Raw genomic sequence first — 23,149 nt, 5'->3', positions numbered from 1 at the left:
AGACAGGCCTCTGATCGGATCAAATCCAGATATTCGGGAGATTTGGGAATTCTTGCAGTAGCAATATTATAGTCTTACTATTCTAACAAGCATTTAAAAATACTTTTTAACCCTTATTTTCTGTCTTAGAATCAATATCAGTTCCAAAGTAGACAAGTGGGAAGGTCAAGGGAATTCAGTTAAGTGACTTGTGCAGGGTCACACAGCTAAGGATGTGTCTGTGATCAGATTTGAACCCAGAACCTCCCATCTCTGCACCTGATATTTTATTCACTAAGCCACCTAGCTGTCCCTCAATAAATATTTCTGGTTGTTTTTTCCCTTGCTTTAAATTTATTTGTTTTTGATTTGATTGTATTATTTTAATAACAAAGTGACCTGATCCATACTGTCTCCCTCCCCCATCCTGGGGTATACATGTTTGGCAAATATTTCTGAAGCGTCTACTATGTATAAGACACGGGGCTGGACACTGGGAATGCAGAGTCGAGATGGAAAGGATCCTTGAGTTTGGGGAGCTTTCATTCTATTGGTAGGTGTAGACATGATCGGTTATGGAGGAGGGAGCAAGCGGAGCAACTAGCATGCCTTCCCCCAGAACCCCCAAAAGACAACATGGAGGAGATGGTGTGTGGCAAAGAAATGGGTGAGTTCAGAGAGGTGGAAGGGGAAAGGGAACTGGCAGCCTGTGCCAAAAGACCAAAAGGCAGGAGATAGAATCCCTAATCCAGGGAGCGCTCTCACTGGGCAAAGAGCACCCGGAGAAGTGGGCTGGAGTCAGCCTGGGGAGCGCTTTGGAGGCCAAAGCAGTTGCTCTGCTAGTAATTGGACATAGATTATTGGGTCTGTACATGCATCAGAATTGGACACATTCTTCCCCTGTGATGTCAGTCAACAAACATGGAGCACCTACTATGTGTCTAGCGCCTTGCTACGTACTGGGACACGCAGAGGAAAATGATGTCCAGCTGCATTGTAATAGTCTCCATTCCATCAGGGGAGGCCTGGTGCTGCGTGAGAATCTCAAGAACAAATACAAAATGGAAACAAGGCAGGTCGCAAGGTATGAGCAGACCGTTTGGGATGAGGATGCTGAAGCTAGAGCTCTAGATGTATGAAAAAGGTTGTGGCCTCACTGGCCAGCCCTTCCCACTCTTGTGCCTTGGAACAAATCCATAGTACTGATGCCAAGGTGGAAGGGAAGGGTTCGAAAAATGCTCTCCATCATCACTGATGGAGGAAGGCAAACCAAAACAAGTCCGAGATGTCAAATTGGATAAAAGGGTGTGGAAGAGCGGCGCTGTCAGCTGCTTCAGCCATTCTGGAGAGCCATTTCCAATGGCACCCAGTTATCAAATGGGCCCAGGAATACCACTGCTGGATCTGTTTCCCAGGGTGATCAGGGAAAAGGGCAAAGAGGCCAAGGTACTGCCAGCCGCTCTCTTTGTGGCAGCAAAGACTTGGAAATCGAGGGGATGCCCATCCACTGGGGAGTGGCCGAACACACTGCCCTGTAGGGCTGCCATGGAAGACTACTGCGCCAAAAGGAACTTGGGAAGGCCTACGTGGAATACTGAAGAGTGGAACGAGCGGAAGCAAGAGAGCGTTCTATACAGCTCCAGAAACGGATATTTGAGGAACGACTCCAGAGAAAGAACCGATAAAGAGAAACGGGAAAGCTGTCTACGTATCTTCCCGTCAGGTGATGCCTCTATGCTGGGGGAGGGATACACGGGAAGAAATTCTATTTAAAAAAGAAATATATCTATCCAGCTCTTGGCATGTGCACACACAAGGTAGTTTGGCGAGAGAGAAAGCGCCGGCGGAGGCTGAGAATTCGAGAAAGGCTTCAGGCCAAGAAGGCGTCCTTAAGCTGGGGATCTGGGGACCCGGAAACTTGGGTGGCAGAAAAGAAGAGCATCCTTATCTTCAGCCATTTCTAGCGGAAATCTAGCTTTGTGAGGATGGAGGTAATCAATACTCAGAGAGAGGGGCCGCAGGTGCTGCTGCAGTATGGCCGCCACACAGAGGACAGCAATGTGTTTCTTCTGCAGAAAACACAAAGAACTCAAAAAAGGCCTACAAATCAGTCTGTATTTTTCAATAAATAAAGACATTAAAATATTCTCAAGTGAATGTCTTTCTAGATGATAAATAAATAATAATTTAAAATGAATAAATCGGTATTTTTAAATAAATGTCTTTTTAAATCAACACGTAGAAATGAATGTGTATCCAAGAAATGGCTGACATTCCGAAGCGGGCTGCCTAATGAGTTCCGGTTCGCCTCAGACCTGCACCAGCCACGTAACTCGGAGCAGTTACCAGGGAGGACTGTTGAGGCCCACGTCTCCCACGTGGCCAGGGCTAGAAGACAGAATGGTTCTCCTACTGGTGGTCCTTTTTCTCCTCCAGGAAACTTGCCTTTGGATGGCCAGTGTTCAAATCCCAAATCTGGAGTAACTGAGAGGGTTGGGCACATATGCGGATCACCCGGTGTTGGCTCGCACTCAGAGCCAGAAAGCAGTAGCCAAAATATCATTGGTTTTGCACTCACTCCTCCTCCCATGCATGCAGGCTACAATCTACCACTGCCCAAGGGGAGGCGAGGGAGAGAAAGCCCTCATCTGGGCCCTCCCCAGGCTGGGGGTCCAAGGGGAGAGAAGGCCCCCTAGACAAGAGTCCAATCCCGGCCCTTGGGGAGGAGGTGCCAGAGGCCCAGCTGAGGAGCCCATGGTCTCCTCTCCCAGAGTTCATTTCTTCCCCTCTCAGAACTCCCTGATTCTCTTGGCCCTCGGCAATAAAAGCCTGCTAAACCTCCTCTTGTGAGGAGGGCAAGGGGCGAGGAGGAGGAGGAGGAGGAGGAGGAGGAGGAGGAGGATGCCCCACAAGGGCGCAGCCAGCCTAGGCTTGAAGACCTCTGGGGAGGGGGAGCTACCACCTTTGCTCGAAGGAGAAAAGTCTTCCTTCCCAAGAGCCTGGCATGGCTTCTTCCAAAGGTCTTCCAACTATCCCCCAGGTTCTGCCCTGCAGGGGCAAGTGGAACAAAGTCCAGGGGCCTGGCTAGCAGGAAGCTGCCCGCCTGTCTGCCCAGGGTCCCAGCAGGATCCCAGATCCTTCACAGTGCGTGCCCCAAGGCCCTGGAGTCTGCCCTCTGCCCCTCTCCCCTGGGGCCTCAGGCCCTGGCCCACCCCCAGTGGCTCTCTCCTGTTCACTGGGCCTTGAGTGCACTTGGCCTGCTAGGGGCTTCTGAGTCACAGCTCCCCAGGCGGTGTCTCGGGGTCAGGGGCTAGATCTCCTCCTCCTATTAATTCTCCCCATAAGCATAGTCGAGAGTGGGGCTGGGGCTGGAGTCAGGAAAACTCATCTTTCTTCAGTTCAAATACACAAACGCTTAGTGGCTGTGTGACCTTGAACCAGTCACTTAATTTCTGCTTGACTTGGTTTCCTTACCTGTAAAATGGGGATAACAGCACCTACCACCCAGAGCCACCAGGTGGAGCAATGGACAAAGCAAAGGACCTGAAGTCAGAAAGACTCCTCTTCCAGAGTTTAAATCTGGCCTCAGTCACTTCCTAGCTGTATGACCCTAGGCAAGTCACTTCACCCGGTTTGCCTCAGTTTCCCCATCTGGAAAATGAGCTGGGGAAGGAAATGGCAAACAACTCCAGGAACTTTGCCACAAAAAACACCAGATGGGGTCTAGACCTGGACCAACACCCTCCATGCCAGACTTCCTGAATCCATGCCCCTTGTCCTTGGGGAAGTTCATCCACTATACTCTCGAACCCCGACCTTGGGAATGAGCCGTCTAGATTATTGAGCCACTGTGGACAAAGCAGATCATGCTTCATTGAGTCTACCTGGCGATCTGCCTGGGTCATCCTGCCATTTGGTGCTCTGCCTCTGTGGCCCCACCCCACTGCCTTCCCCTCACTGCACCCTCCACCTTCTGGAAAGGGTCTGGCCACCTGGCACTCCCCTGTCTCCAAGGGCCTTCCCTGGCCACCCCCCCCCCCGCCCCAGATATTAATGGAATGTAGACCCCCTGAGGGCAGGAACCCCAGGTTTTCTCAGCCCTTCATCCGGCCCTCCTAAGGGCTAAGCTGGGTGCTTTTAGGCTTTATTGAGTCCTCTTGCCTCCAGGAATGCTTTCTGGAAGGAGCAAGGATGCTGGGGGCCAATGGAAAGCGGGCTGGATTTTCTGGGAATCTGCGACCCCGTACAAATCTTTTTGTACTTCCACGGGCCTCAGTTTCCTCATCTGTAAAATGGAGGATTTGGATGAGGTGATCTTTGAGGTCCCTTTCAGTCCTAAAATGTTGATTCCCTAACTTGGCCACCGAACGCTGAGGGCCATGGGACAAGGAGTGGCTGCAGTGGGATTCCAGGGTTAGGCTCAGCAAAATGACCAATATGGAAATCTGGGGTGAGGCCGCCAGCCTCCGGGAGGGGAGGGAGTGTGCGAGTGGTAAAAGCCCCCCCCACCCCCCAGTAGGGAAATCCTTGAGGTTCCCCGTGCGGGCCAGAGGCTGGGGTCCAGCTTGAAAAGGCCTGAGGCTGCTGGGAGGAAGGTGGCTCTCTGGAGCTTGCACAGTGTTAGGAGTTGTCCCATGGAATCCAGAGGTCCCCTGACTGGTAGCAGTGATCCCCACCTTACTTAGCTTGGAGGCAGAAACCCAAGTCTGATCTGACCTAGTCACAGGAGAGTTTCCCCCAAGGGAAAGTCTCCTACTAACAATTGACTTTAAGCTGTTTAGTGACTGTCCTGGTGTGGCGCACCCTTCCTTCCCAGGGTTGAACTCGAACTCAGGCCCTGGGCCCTCCCACTGACACCAAACCTTCAAGGCTATTGTTATCCTGAGGCCGGTGAAGTAGGGCCTTCCCTCAGGGGGAAACTCTCCCGGGACTAGGTCAGATCGGACCTGGGTTCTGCCTCCAAGCTAAGTAAGCTGGGGCTCACTACAAGTGGGGGACCCCTGGATTCCACGTGGGCCCCAGCCCATCCCTCCCCCTGCTCTCCCCTGAGTGGGCCAGAGCCCAGGGGCTGGGGTGGTCTGGAGAGCAGATGCTCTGGAAAGAAGGGAATCACGGGAGGGCGGCTGCCTCCCCCTCCCTCCACTGGCCAGAGGGCAAAGTCCTGGCTCCCTGGACTGCTGGGCTGCTCCCCCCCCACCCTGCAGGGGGCCTTAATGGGAGGCTGCTCCCCCTCCCCCGGCTCTGCTGCCTCTTTCAGCCAGGGCAGGCCTGGGCTCCAGGCGGGGGCGGGGCACCGTTCACATCCCTGCAGGGCTCCCACAGGGAGGCTTTCCCCTGGGACCCACTGTCAGCCCCCCTCGAGGGGCACCCCACTGAAGCCCCTTCCTTTTGGCAGGAGAAGTGACTTGGCCAAGGTCACCCAGGCGGTGGCGGTGGCAGTGGCCCCCTCCGACGGCAGGGAGGGCTCTCAGTGCAGGCTCGAGTGTCCCTCCCCTCCCACACCCCGGGGGGCAGACAAGCACTGAGTCCCAGCTCCTCCCCCTCAGCCGTGCTTGGCAAGGACAGGGTTAAAGAGCTGGAGTGGCAGGGACTGGGGAGAGAAAGGGAGGGAGCCTTCCGTCTGGCCCCTCCCCAGCCTTCAAGGTTATAAGTTCGGGGCCCCTAGCCTAGGTCCTGCTCTTTTCCCCTTCCGGCTTCAGGAACCAGCAGCCTCAGTCAGCTGAGCAGTCACAGGACCAGCCTCCAGCCCCAGTCTCGGTGCCTCCAGCCTGCTGCCGCCTGAGCGCCTGGGGAAGAGCTGCGGGCTCGCGCCTCTCAGGTTGTTCGAAGGCAGGGCTCCCTGTGGGGGTGCGGGCGAGGTGTGAGGGAGCGCGCGCGCGCGGGGGGGCGGGGGGGGCCCGCTGGTCTGCCTCAAGGTCTGCTCTGTCCCCAGGAGATGGAGAGGGCCACCCTGGCCACCTGGAAGGAGCGCGTGGAGCAGGAGCTGGACCAAGTGGTCACCTTCTGGACCAAATACTCCCACGACTCGGAATACGGGTAAGGGGCACCCCTGGGCACCTGCCCTTCGCTGCCGGGCCCCTCTGGCAGGAGCCGCCCCCCACGGTGCTCGTCGTCCTCCTCTCTTGCAGGGGCTTCTTCACCTGCCTCACTAGGGAGGGCCAAGTGTACGACGACCTCAAGTATGTCTGGCTGCAGGGGAGGCAGGTAAGGTGCCCCCCCACCCCGGGGTCCCTGTCCCCCCATCCTGGCGTCGGTGGGGGCGGCAGGAAGGGCCTCAATGCCCCCCCCTCTCTGTCCAGGTTTGGATGTACTGCCGGCTCTACAGAAAATTGCCCCGCTTCTGCTGGCCAGAGATCCTGGATGCAGCCAAAGCAGGTACTTTGCTCCTGGCTGGCGCTGGCGCCCCCTCCCACAAGCCCCCTGGGCCACAGTGGGAGTCAGTCTGGGAGGAGAGGCCTCCTCTTCTGGAAAGTTCTTTGTCCCCCCCCCCCCCCCTCCTTCCCAGGGAGGCTTGGGATGGCAGAACTGGCAGGAAGGGGGCCGCTCCTCACCTGGCGCCACTTTCTTCCAGGAGGGGAGTTCCTCATCCGCCATGCCCGAGTGGCCCCCCCAGCGAAAAAGTGCGCCTTCGTACTGACTCGGGACGGCCGCCCCATCAAAATTCAGCGAACCATTTTCAGCGAGTGCTTCTACACTATGGCCATGGATGAGCTGTGGAAGGCCACCGGCGACCCCCGATACCAGGTATGGAGGTGGGCAGCCAGTTGGGAACTGGAACAGGGTGCTTGGAGAAGAGATAGTCCAGTTGGGGGCAGATTTTCTAATTTTCCAGCTCAAGAAAGTGAAGCCCCTCCCGCTCCCCTCTCCCCACCCCCCCAAGGGAGGGGAGTGACTTGCCCAAGTTCACACAGCAGCGATTTGAATGATTTGAACATAGTGTTCTTTCTACTGCATGAAAAATGAACAGCCCAGGCAGTGCAGACCTGAAGGGTTTCACTGAGGTGGAACTTGGGCTCACATCTATCTATCTCAGAGCCAGAGAGGGACGACAGAATGCTGCCAAGATTCAGGGACGGGGCCCGGGCAAGAGGCCGGGCCTTCTGGCTGACCAGGAGACTCAAGCTGACCCCCTTCCCTCCTCCTTCCCTAGAGGGAAGCCTTGGAGATGATGGATCAGATTATATACTGGGTTCGGGTGGACCCCACTGGGCTGGGCCAGTCGCAGCTCTCAGGATCTCCAATGGCTGACTCGATGGCTGTGCCCATGATGGTGCTCAACTTGGTGGACCAGCTTGGGGAGGACGATGACAAGCTGACCCGCAAGTTTGCTGAGTTGGGAGAGTGGTGTACTCAGGACATCTTGAAGCATCTCCAGGTTTGGCACCTTGCGGGTTGGGGGAGGTGCGAATTCAGACTGGGGGGAGGCAGGCTGGGGTTGCTAAGGTCCTCATGTTGGGGGGTGGGGCACTAGGGAGATAAAGGGAAGGAGAGGTAGAGGCGTTCTTACAGATATCTTTTCCCGACACCCCAACAGAGGGATGGACAGCTTGTGTTGGAGAACGTATCTAAGGATGGCAAAGAGATACCTGGTTGCCTGGGGAGACAACAGAATCCAGGTGAAGGGACTCTAGAAAGAGAAAAGTGTGCCTTCGGATTGGAAAAGAGAAGGGACTTGCTGTTTGCAGAGAAGCAGTCTCCCAGGGCTGGGGGTGCAAAAGGACCGGGTCCAGACCCTGTACTTCAGGGAGCTTTCTGAGACTTCGTGTGTCCAGCGAATGGCGCAGAAGGCGCCAGAGTCCAGAGGAGCTCAGAGGGCAGAGGGCCCAGAGGTGGTTGGGGAAGTTTCCCTCCAGGTTTTGGGGCTTGAAGGGGAAGGAAGGAGGGCCCCCCCACATTGGGGAAGAGTCTGGGCTATTGGGAAGCTTTCTGGGGCAGAGGGTGGCGAAGTGATTTGCATGGCTGAGGCAGGAGTGTACAGGGAAGCGGCCTCAGGGTGAGTGGGTCCTTTGAATTTCCAGCTGAGATTTGGGGTGTCCTACCTGGTAGGGAGATTTGGGGTCAACCTCCAATTGGGGTTCGGGGATCTGAATGTATGGCATCCCCACCTCAGGACATGCCTTGGAAGCTGGCTGGTTCTTACTCCGGCATGCCGTCCGACACCGGAACCCTGAACTCAAGGCCCATATCATTGAGAAATTTTTGCTGCAGCCTTTCAATTCTGGCTGGGACACTGAAAACGGGGGGATCTTTTACTTCCAGGATGCAGACAAATTCTGCCCCACGCAGGTAAGGAGCCCCTTCCCCACCTTCCCTTAGGTCCTTCCCATCATGATGATCTAGAGTGAGGAGGTTTCCTTGTCATCCCAAGCATCCCTCCAGGGCTTCAGGGACCTCATGAAGCCGTGGAAGAAATGGGACTTCTACAGAGGACCAGGAGAACCAGGCCCAGCTCTTGAATTCGAGACTGACCACGGGGGGGGGGGGGGGGGGGGGAGACTCAGGATGATAAGGGAACTTTCTCACTCTAGACCTGATGGGAATGATGTGGTGTTGCTCCCTTGGGAGGGGAGAGGGGAGAGAGAAGCCGTCAAAGACTCACGGCGGGGCAGCTGGACACAACTCTGGCTGCAGTTGTTTGACTAGAATCTGGAGAGATGAGGAGCTCGCTGCCTTAACTGGAAAAGGGGCAAAGCCCAGTGGGGTTTGGGCAAGTCACACAGCAGTGCTGGACAGAGGCCAGGGCAGGGGAAATGAGGGAGACAGAGCTCGGCGTGGGGAGGCTCAGAGACGAGCAAGCGGGTGGGCATTAGCTTTTCCTCTTCTCTCGGCAGCTGGAGTGGGACATGAAACTCTGGTGGCCCCACAGTGAAGCCATGATCGCCTTCCTCATGGGTTACAGTGAGACCAGGGAGCCCGCCTTGCTCCACCTTTTCTGCCAAGTTGCTGAATATACCTTTGAACGGGTAAGAAAACAATTTTCAGAGGTCTCCCTGTCAAGCAGGCTCTGCTCCAGGCTTGGCTAGGCTGGAAGGGGGCACGGAGGGAGGGAGAGCTTGAGGGGGGTATAAGGCTGAGGCCCTACAAGTGCCTGGGCAACTCCCAGCCTGCCTCCACCGTGTAGGAAAAGAGGAGGAGTGAACCATTCGGTAAAGGCCAAGTATGTCAGAACAGCAAAAGCACGAAGGAGTCCAAGGTGGCCTAGTCCAGACACTGACAGCCGCAGGGGCTGTAGGGAGATGTCAGTCCATGTTTCAGGGAGGATGCTGACCAGCACGGGGAGGGGACCGAGAAGCAAACTCTTTTGTGTCCTCTCTCCATGGACATGTCTCGGCAATTAAACCTGGACCCTATTAACTCCCTAAATAATAACTGTAGGTCATAAAACATCTTACTACATCATTACTTAATTTCAGCTTCCCAAACACCACAGGGATATATATAGGGAAGAGTAGCATCCCCATTTCATGGATGTGGAAAGTGACCCGAAGAGGTGAAGGGACTGCTAGGATCCAATAGTAGACTTTCTTTCTCTCTGTAGAGCCCTTACGTCCTCCTATCGTCTTAGTAGCAAATCTTTCTTTAAACCCTTACCTTCTGTCTTAGAATCAGTATTATGTATTGACTTTTAAGGCAGAAGAGTAGTAAGGGCTAGGCGATGGGGCTAAAGTGACTTGCCCAGGGTTACTCGGCTTGAGGTCAAATTTGAACCCGGGACCTCCTTTTTCCAAGTCTGGTTCTCTATCCTCTGAGCCACCTAGCTTCTCCAACTTTGTTTCAAGTCTAAAACAGAAGAGGAGCAAAGGCTTGCCCAGGGTCCCCAAGCTAGGAAGTGGCTGAGGTCAGATTTGGGCCCAAGTCCTCCCAACTCCAGGCCTGGCTCTCTATTCACTGTGGCATCTCTGGTCCTAATAATGGACTTTCTGACCCTAAGCCTAATGCTTTTGGAAAGCAAACTTTAAAAAGCATAGCTGGAGGGAAATGGGCGTGTTTAGCTCTGAGAAGATTGGGCAAAGGAGAGATGGGTGTTGGGGAAAGGCAAGAGAGTTGCCTCCCGACTGTTTGAAGAGCTGCTTTGGGGACCAAGGATTGGACTTGTTCTATTGAGCCCCAAGGGCAAGAGCGAGGCAAATGGCAGCCTCAAAATGGAAGAGGCTGCTTCAGATGCCCTCAAGGTGGCTGCCCTCTTTGAAGTCACATCGAATATTTTCATTGGGCTGGAACCAATGACCATATTTTACATATAACTTCCCTTAGTGTCGATTCAAATACATACAACCACTTCAGGACTCACCTTCCTGAGTTCGAATCTGGCCTCAGACACTTACTGGTTATGTGACCCTGGGCAAGTCACCTTATGCCATTTGCCTCACTTTCCTCATCTGGAAAAGGAGATGGCAAACCACTCCAGCATCTCTGCCAAGAAAACCCCCAACTGGGCTGGTGGGTGGGTGGCGCCTTGAGTCTCACTGGACTGAGAAACAACCCTTCAAGGGATTCACCGTGCGTGCTAATTGTGGAGATTTCCTTCCTGTTAGAAGACAGGCTGGCTGCCCACTTGTCAGTCCAGGATGTTATAGAAGGATTCTTGACCAGGGGTTCTGGGATGTCACCCAAACAGAAACAGGACCCACTGAACTAACTGTACATAAAGGTCCCTCCCAACTACCACATTCTAACAGAGAAAACCACATATCAGTCTGATCTGTGTTTTATTGTATTTCTGTTCCACATTTTCCAATTCCATTTGCACCTTGTTCAGGGGCTAGCTGCTGGCCCATAGAGGTCCCTCTGTCCCAGAGAGCACTCTTTGCCGAGCTGGACCTCCAAGGACAGAATTAGTGGAGAGGTGGGAAACCCTTGAAAGTTGAAGTCTTAGAATGAGAACAGTGTGTGCTGGGGAGGAGTCGGGCTTATCAGGGACTTATCCATTTCAAGGAGATCTCCCTCTTCTATTTTATCTTGTTCTAGTTGGCCTAGTTCTTGGCTTCCACTCCCCTTCAATGTTCTCCCTACCGCAACTCCCCCTGTTCTCTCATTTCTGCTCCCTCTGACCTTCGTTCCCATCTGTAAAATGGGAATCATGACATTTACTCGTGAGAGCTGAGAGGATCTATGAAGTAATTATATATCTATAAATCCTGAACTTGGAATCAATATGGATTCTTTTACAGATGTATATGTATTTTTACTGACTACAAGTAATAACAAATTTCCACGCAAATTTTCCTGAGTTATATGATCCAACTTAGGTCCCTCCCTCCCTTCCCTCGGTATTGATTTTAAGACAGAAGAATTACAAGGGCAAGTGGCTTACCTAGGGTCACATTACTAGGAAGTATGAGGTCAGACTTGAACCCAGGACCTCCTGTCTAGACCTGGCTCTCAATCCATTTAGCTGCCTCCTAGTTATGATATATAGTAAAGTGCTTTGCCTGCCTTTAAGTACTGTACATTCTCTATACTGCTCTCTGGCCATTTTCTCAGACTCTCTTCTTCTAGCTCTACCATCAGGATTCTACCTGATTTGTGGGTAAGTGATTTGTGGGTAAGCCCTGTCTCTTTCATCTTGCTTCCTATGGTTCTGAGCACACGTCTGGCTGCTTCATTGAGATTTAAGGAATTTACAAAGGAATGGCATGACTGAGGGGCAATCTTTTTAGAGTGGGGTTCTGAAATAATCTCCCCTGTGGGTACAGAAATGAGGCACAGTGGAAAAAAGTACTAGATTTGGAGTCAGAATCTGAGTTTGAACCCAGCTCTGCTCCTCTGTGATTTTTTTAAAAACTGTGGCTGTTGATTTGATTTGCTTTCCCTGTTTCTGAGATGGGCTTTCAATGGAAAAATGAGTGGGTTGGGCTAGATCACCTCTAAAGCTGTTTTCAACTCTAAAAATCTATAGTTCTATTTGGAAAAACCCTTACTTTCTGTCTTAGTATCAGTTCTAGGACAGAAGAGTGGCGGGGGCTAGACAATTGGGGGGAAGTGACCCTGAGGAATTGGCTGAGGCCAGGTCCTCCTGACTCCAGGCCTGGCACTCTCTACCAGTATGCTACTACCTAACTGCCCCCATCTCATGAACCTTCCTGAGGGACCTGAAGCCATGGAAGGCAGGCTATGACTTGTCCTAGTGGGATTGAGACCCCTTTGCTCCAACTCCAGTCTTTTTCCCATTATGCCTCAGCTTTAAGTGTGGCTCAGGGGAAAGTGACAGGGGAACCAGGCCCTTCTCCGGGCTAGAATTGGGGGTGGGGGAATGGCCAGGTTCCCCTTTCCTTTCCCCCTGGGCCATGCCCCTAACTCTTTGTTCTGCTCCCTCCCTCCCTCCTCCCAGTTCCCAGATCGGGAGCATGGAGAATGGTATGGCTATCTGAACCGAGAAGGCAAAGTGGCCCTGAACTTCAAGGGGGGCCCCTTTAAAGGTGAGTGCAAGGGGAGGGCCGGGTTGAGGGGGCGGGGTGCCAGGGGCGGGAATGCTCCCCAACTGCCGGCTCTGGGCTCTTCCCGCAGGCTGCTTCCACGTGCCCAGGTGCCTCTACATGTGCGAAGAACTACTCAAGGCTCTGCTGATGGCCAGCTGAAGGACATCGCCCAAGGGCACCGGCCAACAACCTTACCCCCTGCTCCTGCCAGGGGCGCTGGGGGAAATTTCGACTCTACCAGCCTCAATAAAACTTGACTAGCATTTCCCTGAGACCCCATGCGTGTCTGTGGCGTGGGAGGGGGGGTGGAACGCTCGCTCACTGCAACGGGTGGAGGGGGCGGGGCCCGAGAGGCGGCGGCTAGGGGGTCTCCCAGGCTCGAGCCACTTGGCTTCCTACTCGTTTCTTCTCCCGCTCAGTCCTTCGGCAGGGGTGGAGGTGTGGGGGTTACAGTGGGAGTACGAGGGGGGGGGTAACGAACGTGTAATGCTGTCTGCTGATTGGATGACGCTTCCGCGGCGGGGGGCCCCGTGCGGCTGTTGATTGGACGGCGCTCCGCGAGGCAGTGCTCTATTGGCTGAGGCCCGCCCCTTCCGTAACTCCCTAGCAGTGGCCCGGATCCGGTAGCAGCTTTGTCGGTTGCTGCTCGGGGTGCAGTCGTTACTTTTCTCCCCTCTTCAGCTCTGCTAGGCCCGCTTAAGTGTCGGCGCCATGAACATCCGCAACGCACGGGTAAGAGAGGGGCAGAAGTCAGGAGCCGGGCGGAAAGCAAGGAGGAAAAGGACGCTGGCCGCGTGGTTGTGGAGCCTGCGAACGTGCGCATGCGTTATTTGGAGAGCCTCGGTGGGGGGACTTTTCTTTGGGGGTGGGGGGCCGGGACCCAGCTTTCAGGTGAGGTAGGGTGCGGCGATGGCCGAGTGGCCTCCCCCAGTCCGGGGCTCTCTCCTTTGAGCCAGAAGTTCTTCCTGTTTCTTCCCCTTGTCCCCCGTCCCATGAGTCTTCTCTATTGTTGTGCCCATAGCACCCCATTCTCCACCCCATCGCACAGTCTCCGGTCCCATGCTGGGGCTGGTGCCCGAGATCCCCCGAGCTCGGGGGTTAACACTCTTTCCCCACCCCCAGCCAGAGGACCTGATGAATATGCAGCATTGTAACCTGCTGTGCCTTCCAGAAAACTATCAGATGAAATACTATTTCTACCACGGTCTGTCATGGCCTCAGGTGTGTTTGGGGAACGGGGAAGGGGCTGGGGCTTTATCGGGGAATGGCTTGGGATCCAGGGGGAGGGAAGGAAGAAGGGAGGGAGAGAGAGAGATCTGTTACTGGTCTGTTTCAAAGGCCCTCCCGAGCTCCCCTTCTGTCACTCAGTGTGTCCCTGGGCTAGTCACTTTCCCTCTCTAGGACTCAAGGGATTTTCTTATTTGTAAAATAAAGAGGAGTCAGTAGACTAGTTGATTTCTGGGGTTCTTCCCAACTCTAATCTAGCCCATGACCCTTCCCGGTCTGATGTTCTCTGGTTCTCTAAAGTGGGCAGGAATGTGGGGTTTGGGATGAGAAGAGGTTTTTATTTATTCTTTTTCTGTTCTCTTTTCTTCTCCATCATCTCCCTACTTCCCCGAAGCTCTCTTACATTGCTGAAGATGAGAATGGGAAGATCGTGGGCTATGTTCTGGCCAAGATGTGAGTTGTCCTTTCATGCCCCCCCTCCCCCCTTCCTTGAATGGTGAAAGTCTCAGGCCAGCTGCCGCCATCACTGCTCCCTGGTACTAACCCTTATACTCTTATATCTCCTCTCTGCATGATGCTATAAGCCAAGAATTGAAGGTTTCAGACTATTCCATATACTGGACAACTCTGTGCCTGCCATGGGCAGCCATGTCTTGAGCATGTACCTGTGAATGTGCGTGCAGGACTTGCTCTCATCACAGTCATGTCCTGCTTCTATGGGAAGAGGTCCCTGGGGCATTCTCTTCTTCCTGTCCTTGTTTGGCAGGACTCTATACTCTCAGCCTTTTCTCTGGTGGCCTTCTTCTCAGAATCCTCTCCTCTGCTAGTTAAATATTCAGCACGAATTAATGAGCATCGCTGTACAGAGGGAAGGGCTTGGTGTTAGTGCCAGCATCCAGATCACGTTTGTAAAAAGTACTCAGCACAGTGTCTTATGCCCTTCTCCCACCTTCCTCTTCAGGGAACTGCCAAGCTGCTTTGGGAGACAGGTATCACGTGCCCAAAGGCCAGCAAATCAGTGAATGCTAGAGCTTGGCTTGAACATCAGGAGTCCCCAGAGTTTTCAAAGACAGGGAGACCACTAAGGACTTCTTGGCGAGGTGGACTGAACTGGGCCTTAAGTTAGTTTGGCAAAATATGGACAACACAGAAGTCTTAGAAAAGAAGGGGGAGAGTATTTCAAAAAGAAAGCAACAGGACAAGAATGTACACACATACACATACATGAACATGTGTATACTGGAGGCCCCTTCAGGGAACTAATCAGTGAGCTCTGCCTTCTCCTGTATGCCAGGCATTGCGCTACAGTATTCCTTTTTTTATGCCAGGCCATCTCCCATTAGGCGGTAAGGGTAGAGATTGCCTAGTTCGCTTCATATGGGCCTGTCTGGCCCATAAGTGTTCTATCTAGGCTGGAGCTGGAATATAAATATTACTTATGAAACTGTTTCTCTTCCTAAGGAATGCACATTTTGGTGGGAGGGTCAACGCGTGCATGTGTAGAACTAATGAAAAGGACTTTTAAAAGTTCAGACAGTGAAGAATCCCTGGGAGGGGTGAGCCCAAGCACCCTAGCAGTTGGGGTGGGGGATCAGAAAAGGCCTGAATGGGGCTCTTACCCTTTGGGCAGACTGGTGAAGCCCCTGGACTACTTCTCTGAGTCCTCATGAATGAACCTAAGAAAGCAAGCAAGGTGATGTGATTACACCCCCCACCCCCACCCCATGTAGAGGGAGAAGAGAGGAGGATGTTGTAGAACAGCCACAGTTAGGGAGGTACGATGTGCCAGCCAAGGGAACAGAGCAGTTTATCACAAAAGCCTAGAGAGGAGAAAGTAGCCAAGAGAAGGCAGCAGCAGCAGCCCCGTGCAGCACGGGGCAAGAATTCAGCCTGAGGAAAGGCTTTCGGATTGGGCGCTTTGGGGAGGGTGGCTCTAATCACCAGCTCACATCTCTACCCTCTCTAGCTAGGCATGTAGTTGGCTACTTCTGGGCAAATTTCTAACTGTGTACACAGCTCATCTTCCATTTCTTCCTTTCTGGCCCTAGGGAGGAAGATCCGGATGATGTCCCCCACGGACATATCACATCCTTGGTATGTAGAGCCCTTTCTTTCTGGACCTTGGGCCCAGGACTGGAATTTCTGCCTAAGGGGTGAAGGGGAGATAGACTCAGCTGGTAGGTCCCGATCCCTTCTCACAACCTCTCACTTGCCGTCTCCCTCTTTCAATCCACTAGGCTGTAAAACGTTCCCACCGCAGGCTAGGCCTAGCCCAGAAGCTCATGGACCAGGCCTCCAGGGCCATGATTGAAAATTTCAATGCGAAGTATGTCTCCCTGCATGTCAGAAAAAGGTGAGAGCCTGAAGCGAAAAAGAGGGAAATGTGGTTCCTGGTTTAAATGAGGAAGAAGGTCTGGGGCTCTGTGAACGGGGCCCAGTTTAGGAAGAGAAGCCTGAGTATCTGCCTGGGAGGCAGGCATGAGTACTGTGTGAGATCAGTCTACAGAAAGGATGCCAGGCTGAGGTTTTGAAAGGGGGTGGAGGGAGCTCTTGGTTTGGGGTGGAGTGAAGAGTGGAGATGCGGGGATGTTGGGAGCTTGGGTGGGGAGGGGAGTGATGCCTTTCTTCCTTCCCGTCTAAATTCTTCCATGTCACTGGCTTTTTGTTCCTTACAGTAACCGGGCAGCTCTGCACCTGTATTCCAACACACTAAACTTTCAGTAAGTCATCCTAGGCCCTCCTGTGGCCTTGTAGGCAACACACACACGCACACTTTTTATATGGGCCAGGGCTAGGCAAAGGTGGGGCATATGTGAGGGAGAGACCAGGAAGAGGCTCCTGGACCTTCCATTTGGATGGAGTGGGAAAAGTTGCCAGGAGCCAGTCCAGTTAGTTGGCAGCACAAACATTGCAGGCCGGGCTGGGCCAGGCAGGCGCACCCCCTCCTCCCCAACTTCCCACAAAGAGACAGGACATTCAGTCATATACAAAAATCTGGGAAACCTGGGTTCTTGCCCTAGCTGGGCTGCCTTCTGATTCAGTGACCTTTGGACAAGTTCCTGCACATCTGTGGGCTTCACCTTCCTTATCTGTACCATGAGAGGGTTGGACGGGGTGACTTCTGAGGTCACTTCTCATGATGATGTTCAGCAGGATGTAATAAAAAGACCATTGGTGTTTGGAGTCAGGAGAACCGGGTTAAAAAGCACTTATTTGCTTTGTACCCCTGGACAAGTCTGTGAGCCTCAGTTTCCTCAACTGTAAAGTGGACCTGCCTGCCTCACCAGGCTGCCGTTTGGAGCCCTTTAAGTGCCCCAGAGATGTGAGTGACGATCCAGTTTCGGTATGCTCGGGGTCTTTGGTATGTGTTATGGGGATCTTTCCCAGGGCAGGGTGACAGCTGCTTTGAGCTCCTCATGTTTCTCTGTGGCTCCCTGTAAGAGTTATGGAGTGATGCTTGCTAGGCAGAGGGGTCACCTTGAAACTGCTCCAAATAGACTGATGCCTGAGGCGGTTGGCAATTGGGCTAGAAAAGCAGAGTCAGGTGGAAGAAGCCTGGCAGAAGGGTCTCCTAGCTTCATAGAAAACAGAAAACAGAAAAGCTGACGTCCCTGGAACATGGCCGTCTGTCTAGCCCCTGCTGAAGCCTTTCTGTTCCTTCCTGGACAACTCTGCTCACCAGCAAGTTCTTAGGCCTGAGCCAGAATTGTTCTTCCTCTTAACACCTTCCCTGGTGCTCCTAGTTGGGCCCTTTGAGAAAAAGCCAGTCTCCATGACTGCCCTTCAGGACCTTGGATGCAGTACCCTGTCCCCAAATGTCTTCTCCCTCTCCCCGGGCCTCCTTCCTTGTCAGCACCTTTCCTTGCTATGGCGTTGCTAAACATCCTATTCCAGATATGATTGGATCACAGGTCAGGTTCCTCACGCTAACTCTGACAAGTAGGCCCTGTTATTATCTCCTTTTTACAGATAAGGAAACTGAGGCAGGCAGGTTCCGTGACTTGCCCTGGCTCATACAACTAGTAAATGTCCCAGGTGGAAATTGAACTTGGGGCTCCCTGACTCCAGGTCCAGTGCTCTGTCTGTGTACCTAGCTGCCTGAAGGGCACTCAGGAGGGAGGTGGTGCTTCAAGAAACGTGAGCTGTGCGTAGCTCTCTAAGCTAGTCTGTGGAGACTCTCGGCACCCGTGGCCTTAATTTGTCTTCCTTTGCAGTTGAGGGAACTGGTACCTTGTGACAACTGGGTGGTCTTCTCTGCCACTCCCTTTCTCCCACTTTCTCTGTGTGTGTGTGTTTGCTTTTTTAAACCCTCACTTTCTGTTTTAGTAACTACTCTAAGGCAGAAGGGCAGGGGCTAGGCAGTAGGGGTTAAGTGGCTTGCCCAGGGGCACACAGCTTTTCCAAGCCAGATGTGATCCCAGGTCCTCCTGACTCCAGGCCTGGTGCTCTATCTGCTGAGCTACCCAGCTGCCCTTTTCTCTTTGGTTTTATCTCTGTGGCAGTTGCAAAATATTCTCGGTCCCTACGTTTGGGCGCTAGCTCCTACCTCCAAAGCCAGGTTGTTGGGCTTTGTTCTCACATGGCAAGAGAGAGGAGGGGGACCAGGGAAAAGAGTTCCTCCCACCAGGCTCCCCCCCCCCCCTTCCTCTTCTCTTTTCAAGGATTAGCGAAGTGGAGCCCAAATACTATGCCGATGGGGAGGATGCCTATGCCATGAAGCGAGATTTGACCCAGATGGCAGAAGAGGTAAGTCATTCAGAGGTCCCTAGAGGCTTTGCTGAAAGGGTGATGGTGGGGGCGGGGGGCCCCAGAGAAGTAGCCAGAGGTTCCCCAGGGTCCCCACAGTGGGATTGGTGGAAACATTGCTGATGTCAGACTTGGGAGATCTGGGGCCTAGGCCCGGCTCTGTTCCTTCCAAGCTCTGTGAACTTGGTGAGGCACCTTGCCTTTGTGGTCCCTGCTGTCCCACCTCTGTGAGAGGGCTAGGTTTGGTCTAGACAGACGAAGGCCCTGCCTTCTCTGACCCTCGGGAAACCAGTTCAGGTGACCCAATGGTCCACTTTGGCTCCCCGGCCTAAGCAGATACATCCCTGAAGTGGGAGAGAGGGAGGGAGGGAGGGAGAGCCTGGAGGAGTCCAGGCTGCTGCTTGACCCCTGGTCCAGTGCAGAGGAACAGGATGGGTGCCTGTGGCAGGAGCAGTGCTCTGGGCTCCGTAGGGACTCTGAACTTGGATTGGATGGCAATTGATGGGAGGGGGAGAGGCACAGGGGAATTCCATCTTTGTTTTCACTCACTTCTAACAGAAAGCTAGTCCTTCCTTCAAGTATTTCATATTATGATTGGGAGAAGTGGGCCATAGGCTTGCTCTCAGACTGTCAAAAAGAAAATTTGAACTTCTGCCCTAGAGGGTTTGAGCACCTAGCCCCCCCCCCTGAGTAAACTTTCAAGTGCGGGGGGACCCCATCCCTGGAGGGGCTTGGGGTTGGCCCTGAGAGAGTCCTTCCACACTGACAAGTTGCTTTTGCCTCCTTTGTCTTAATTTAATTCTTGGGACAACTCTGTGAGGCAGGCAGGCAGGCAGGCAGGGCAGGCTTTATTGTCCTCATTTTACAGATGAGGAAACTGAGGCCCACAGAGGCGAAAGGACGTGCCTAAGGTCACAGCGGCAGAGCCAGGACTAGAACCCAGGTCTCCTGACTCCCTCCTGGTCCGGTGCTCTTTCTACTCTGCCACATTGCCTCTTCCTAGAGACACAGGATGGTCTCTCTGTTTCCTCCTCATTCTCTCTGTTTCCCCCTTTCCCCTCCCTCTGTCCTTTTGCTGTCCGCCTGTCCCTCTACCTGTCTGTCTCCTTGCTCGTCCTTTCACCCTCATGGTAGCTGAGGAAGCAACTGGAGGTGAAGGAGAAAGGCAAACATCTGGTCCTGGCCTCCCTGGAGAACAAGATGGACCCCAGAGGCAACCACGTGGGGGACTGCTGCCGAGACGAGAGGGGCCTCGGCCCTAGCCCCATAGCTGAGGACAGCAGCGGCGGTGACAGCAAAGACCTTAGTGAGGTCAGCGAGACCACCGAGAGCACTGATGTCAAGGACAGCTCGGAGGCCTCCGACTCAGCCTCCTAGAGTCCCTCGGCAGGAATCGATTCTGCTGTTCATAAGCCACCCCCATCTCTGTGTCTCCTGCCCTTGTCCTTCTCCCCCAATCACTCCTTCCAATTAAATAATTTTGGGGCCCTGGGGGCTGCATCACTAAAGTGGAAGTACTTCTCCTTCAGGAATTCTGGGACTTGGGGGGGGGGGAAGATGTGTGTGTGTCTGTGTCTGTGTCTGTGTCTGTGGGTGTGACTGGGGAAGTCTTGGACTTCTGCTGTGTATAAGAAACAACCCCAAAATCCAAGATGGAGGAGATCTGGGTACCATTGGCTCAGTGAGTCACAATGGAATCTAGTCTGCTTTTGAGAGGCTGAGTGTGCAGAATGAGGACAGAGCACAGTGGGCCTGGGTGGCCACTTCCTTTTGGGAAGGGCACTGACAAATGAGACAGTTGGGCAGTGGTTAGGGAGCTGGCCAGGGATCCCTGGGTTCAAGGCTCACCTCTTGATGCACTGTTTGGGCACTTCTTGGTGCCCCTTGTAACTCAAGACTAGAAGGTGCCAACCTGCATTGGTAAAACTTTGTCACCCAGGGCTTCCCAACTCCACTGAAATCACAAGTCCAAATGCCTTCTGTGTGCTAGGCACTGTGCTAAGCCTTCAAGCTTACAGCCTAATGGGGGCAGGGATGGGGAAGGGGGAAGACAAGGGAACATACAGAGCAAGCTAAGTACAGGAGGAATAGGAGATAACTAATGAAGGGAAGGCTTCCTGTAAGGGGGGTGGGAGGGCAGGATGTTAACAGATTTAAAGGAAGCCAGGGAGGGAGAACATTCCAGATTTAGGGGACAGACAGACAATCCCCAGAGCTGAGAGAAGGAGGGTCATTAGTGAAATAATACTTAGTTGGAGTAAGGTGTAAAAGGAGACTGGAGAGGCAGGAGGAGGGTAGGTAATGATGGGCCTTGAATGCCAAACCAAGCACTGCATTTGCTCCTGGAGGCAATAGGAAGCCTTTGAAGTTGAGCAGGGGGTGCTTTAGTGACTGAAAGGAAGATGGACTGGAGTGGGGCAAGACCTGAGGCTGGCAGGCCCATTGACTGTTATTGCAGTAGTTCCTGGGAGGGCATGAGGCCCTGCACTAGGGTGGCAGTATCAGAGGAGAGAAGGGGGCAGATTGGATACGTGTCACAAAGGTGAAATGGAGAGGCCTTGGTTACAGCTTGGATCTGGAGGAGATGAGAGGAATCCAGGATGATTTGGGAGCCTGAGAGCCCCTGTAGATGGAGTTGCCCTCTACTGGTGTGCCCCGTTGGTACAGGGGAGGTGGGAGGATTAACTGAAGGAATTGGAGCTGTTCATTTGGTGAAGAGAAAATGTAGGGGCTTCAGAAAGTATCTGCCATCTGCAAGGCCGGTTGACTTTGGTCTGAATTGGGAATAGTGGGTCATTAGAGAGATGTAAGCAAATGATGGCTAACAATTTGAGCTCTGATGTCCCTAAATCAATGAGGGCATCCCTGGGAGGCCAGATGACCCTTTGATCTTGGTAGGGGTTTCTGTTCACATAGGGTTGGACTAGGTGGCCTCCAATTCCACTCTGGAAGTGCCTGGACTTCCTAGTTTGCTACCTCCCAGCCAGGATCCTTGCCAGGTGGCTGATGAGAATGAACTTGCTCAGGAACCTGGCTTGGAGACTGTCTCTCCCTCCCAAGAACTGTTACCCAGGAGCTTCCTCTTCCTCTGCCCTGACCTGGCAAGGTAGCCACAGATCTCTGGGATAGAGGCTTGGGCTGGCTGAATAGATCTGAGAACCATCTGTATAGAGATGGTCATCCATAGAGAATCACTGAGGACCGCCCCCCCCCCCAACTTGCACCATCATCCTTGCAGCCCCAGTCAGCCTTGTCTTCTCTGCACCTCATCCCACATATCCATCCACTCAGCAAGTCTTAATTGATCCCAACTGCCCAGCATCTCACCACTCACATGGCCATTACCATATTGCACTAGACCCCTCACCTGCCTTGTTGCACCAGCCTCCTCTCCAGACTCCCATGCCTTCATTTTCACCCCCTCCCTTCTCTTCCATACATCTTCACGTTTGTTCAGTCGTGTCTGACCCTTTGTGACCCCATTTGAAGTTTTCTTGGCAAAGGTGCTGGCTGGAGTGGTTTGCCATCCCTTCTCCAGCTCAGTTGATGGAAGAGGGTGAAGAGACTTGCCTTGAATCACACAGCTAGGAAGTATCTGAGGCTGGATTTGACCTCAGATCTTCCTAACTCTAGGCTAGGGGATCTAGCCACTGCCTCACCTAGCTGCCCCTTCTGTCTTCATTACTGTTGTCCAAATAATCTTGGGCCACGGGTCTGATGGTGTCAATTCCCTGCTCTAGAAGCTTCCCTTGGCTCTCTGTTTACTTCAAGATAAAATAAAAACTCTTCAGCTTACCTTCAAACCCCTCCACTATGTGCCTTGAGCCTCCTCTTTTCACGTTTACTGCACAAGCTTCCCCACTGACAGCCCTTCCACAGTGGAGTGGTCTGCCTCAGGAAGTGGAGGGGTCTTCTTCCTTGAGGGAGGAGATTTCTTTTGCCTACAGGTTGAACTGAATGCCAACTGAGGCCTGTTTGGGCCCAGATTCTCTGATTCTGAGCTGTTCCTCCCTAAGGCTCAGCTCAAGTGTTCTCCCTCCATGGCTTTTAGTGTCCTCTCTCTGCCCTCCATATCTCTGTGTTCATTATCTTTTCTGTAGGGACAGGCCGGTTTGTTCCTAGCCATCACAATGCAGTGGAGGCCATAGGGACAAGGGCAGGGGGTCAGCTAGCTTAGCCATTCTGTCTCCATCCAGATCGAGTGCACGGTGTTCTTTTGAAAGGAGGCTTTTCTGGTTGATAAGACCTCCTTTTGGAGAGCTGCCCTTGGGGAGTACCTTCCCTCTCTGAAGTGGTTTGCCATTCTTTCTCCAGTTCATTTGTCAGAGGAGGAAACTGAGGCAAAGAGACTTAGTTGCCCAGGGTCACACAGTTAGGACACGAGTGAGTCTGGATTTGAACTCAAGTCTTCCTGACTCCAGGCTAGGCATTCTAGCCACTGCCCCACTTAGCTGTCCCATCCACCTTCATTACTGCTCCCCAAATAATCTTAAACCTCTCTGGGACTCAGGCTCCCCTATCTGTCAGTCAGGGGATTAGACTTGACTTTGACCAAAGACCCTTTCGGTAGTAACAGGGGGGCGTGGCTGTTGTGGCTTTCTCAGCCCCCTAAGGAAGGAAGCCACAGCTCAGTCATTGGCTTTGGAAGGGTTTCTTGTGCTCGGGCCCTCCCAGGAGCCGGGGCGATTTGTGGCTCTTTGGAGTGAGCGCTGAACCGTTCGGGTGATTGACGGCCCTGGCTCGGGCCGGAAAACCCGCCTCCCTCTGTCGTTTCCCCG

The 23,149-nt window shown here is 53.3% G+C and overlaps 2 protein-coding genes and 1 long non-coding RNA gene across 4 annotated transcripts; 2 read left to right on the top strand and 1 right to left on the bottom strand.

Moving 5' to 3' along the window:
• The first annotated feature begins 5,629 nt into the window (after positions 1-5,629).
• RENBP (renin binding protein) lies at positions 5,630-12,665 on the top strand. The gene is made up of 11 exons (XM_007507044.3): positions 5,630-5,797; positions 5,912-6,015; positions 6,108-6,183; positions 6,279-6,354; positions 6,551-6,723; positions 7,130-7,354; positions 7,514-7,595; positions 8,090-8,265; positions 8,811-8,942; positions 12,311-12,398; positions 12,487-12,665. Exons 2-11 carry the CDS (start codon positions 5,915-5,917, stop codon positions 12,555-12,557), a joined length of 1,200 nt encoding a protein of 399 aa, XP_007507106.1. The 5' UTR covers positions 5,630-5,797; positions 5,912-5,914; the 3' UTR covers positions 12,558-12,665.
• Positions 12,666-12,994: 329 nt separating this feature from the next.
• NAA10 (N-alpha-acetyltransferase 10, NatA catalytic subunit) lies at positions 12,995-19,879 on the top strand. 2 transcript variants are annotated; one of them, XM_007507043.3, is made up of 8 exons: positions 12,995-13,130; positions 13,521-13,619; positions 14,020-14,078; positions 15,674-15,719; positions 15,863-15,978; positions 16,301-16,345; positions 18,287-18,371; positions 19,506-19,879. In XM_007507043.3, the coding sequence occupies exons 1-8, from the start codon at positions 13,110-13,112 to the stop codon at positions 19,746-19,748; spliced, it is 714 nt and encodes a 237-aa protein (XP_007507105.2). In that variant the 5' UTR covers positions 12,995-13,109; the 3' UTR covers positions 19,749-19,879. The 2 variants fall into 2 exon arrangements, with proteins under 2 accessions (XP_007507105.2, XP_056665307.1); XM_056809329.1 differs by lacking the exon at positions 16,301-16,345.
• LOC103103160 (uncharacterized) lies at positions 13,030-23,067 on the bottom strand. The gene is made up of 3 exons (XR_474583.2): positions 22,168-23,067; positions 15,245-15,301; positions 13,030-14,483 (listed from the first exon to the last, which is right to left on the bottom strand). It is a non-coding gene; the product is annotated as an uncharacterized LOC103103160 (long non-coding RNA).
• Positions 23,068-23,149: the final 82 nt, after the last annotated feature.

This window comes from Monodelphis domestica, chromosome X (genome assembly GCF_027887165.1).
Source record: "Monodelphis domestica isolate mMonDom1 chromosome X, mMonDom1.pri, whole genome shotgun sequence".
In the NCBI taxonomy this organism is placed as follows: Eukaryota; Metazoa; Chordata; class Mammalia; order Didelphimorphia; family Didelphidae; genus Monodelphis; species Monodelphis domestica.
The sequence above is the reverse complement of the archived record's forward strand: the minus strand, read 5'-3'. Positions and strand labels throughout refer to the sequence as shown.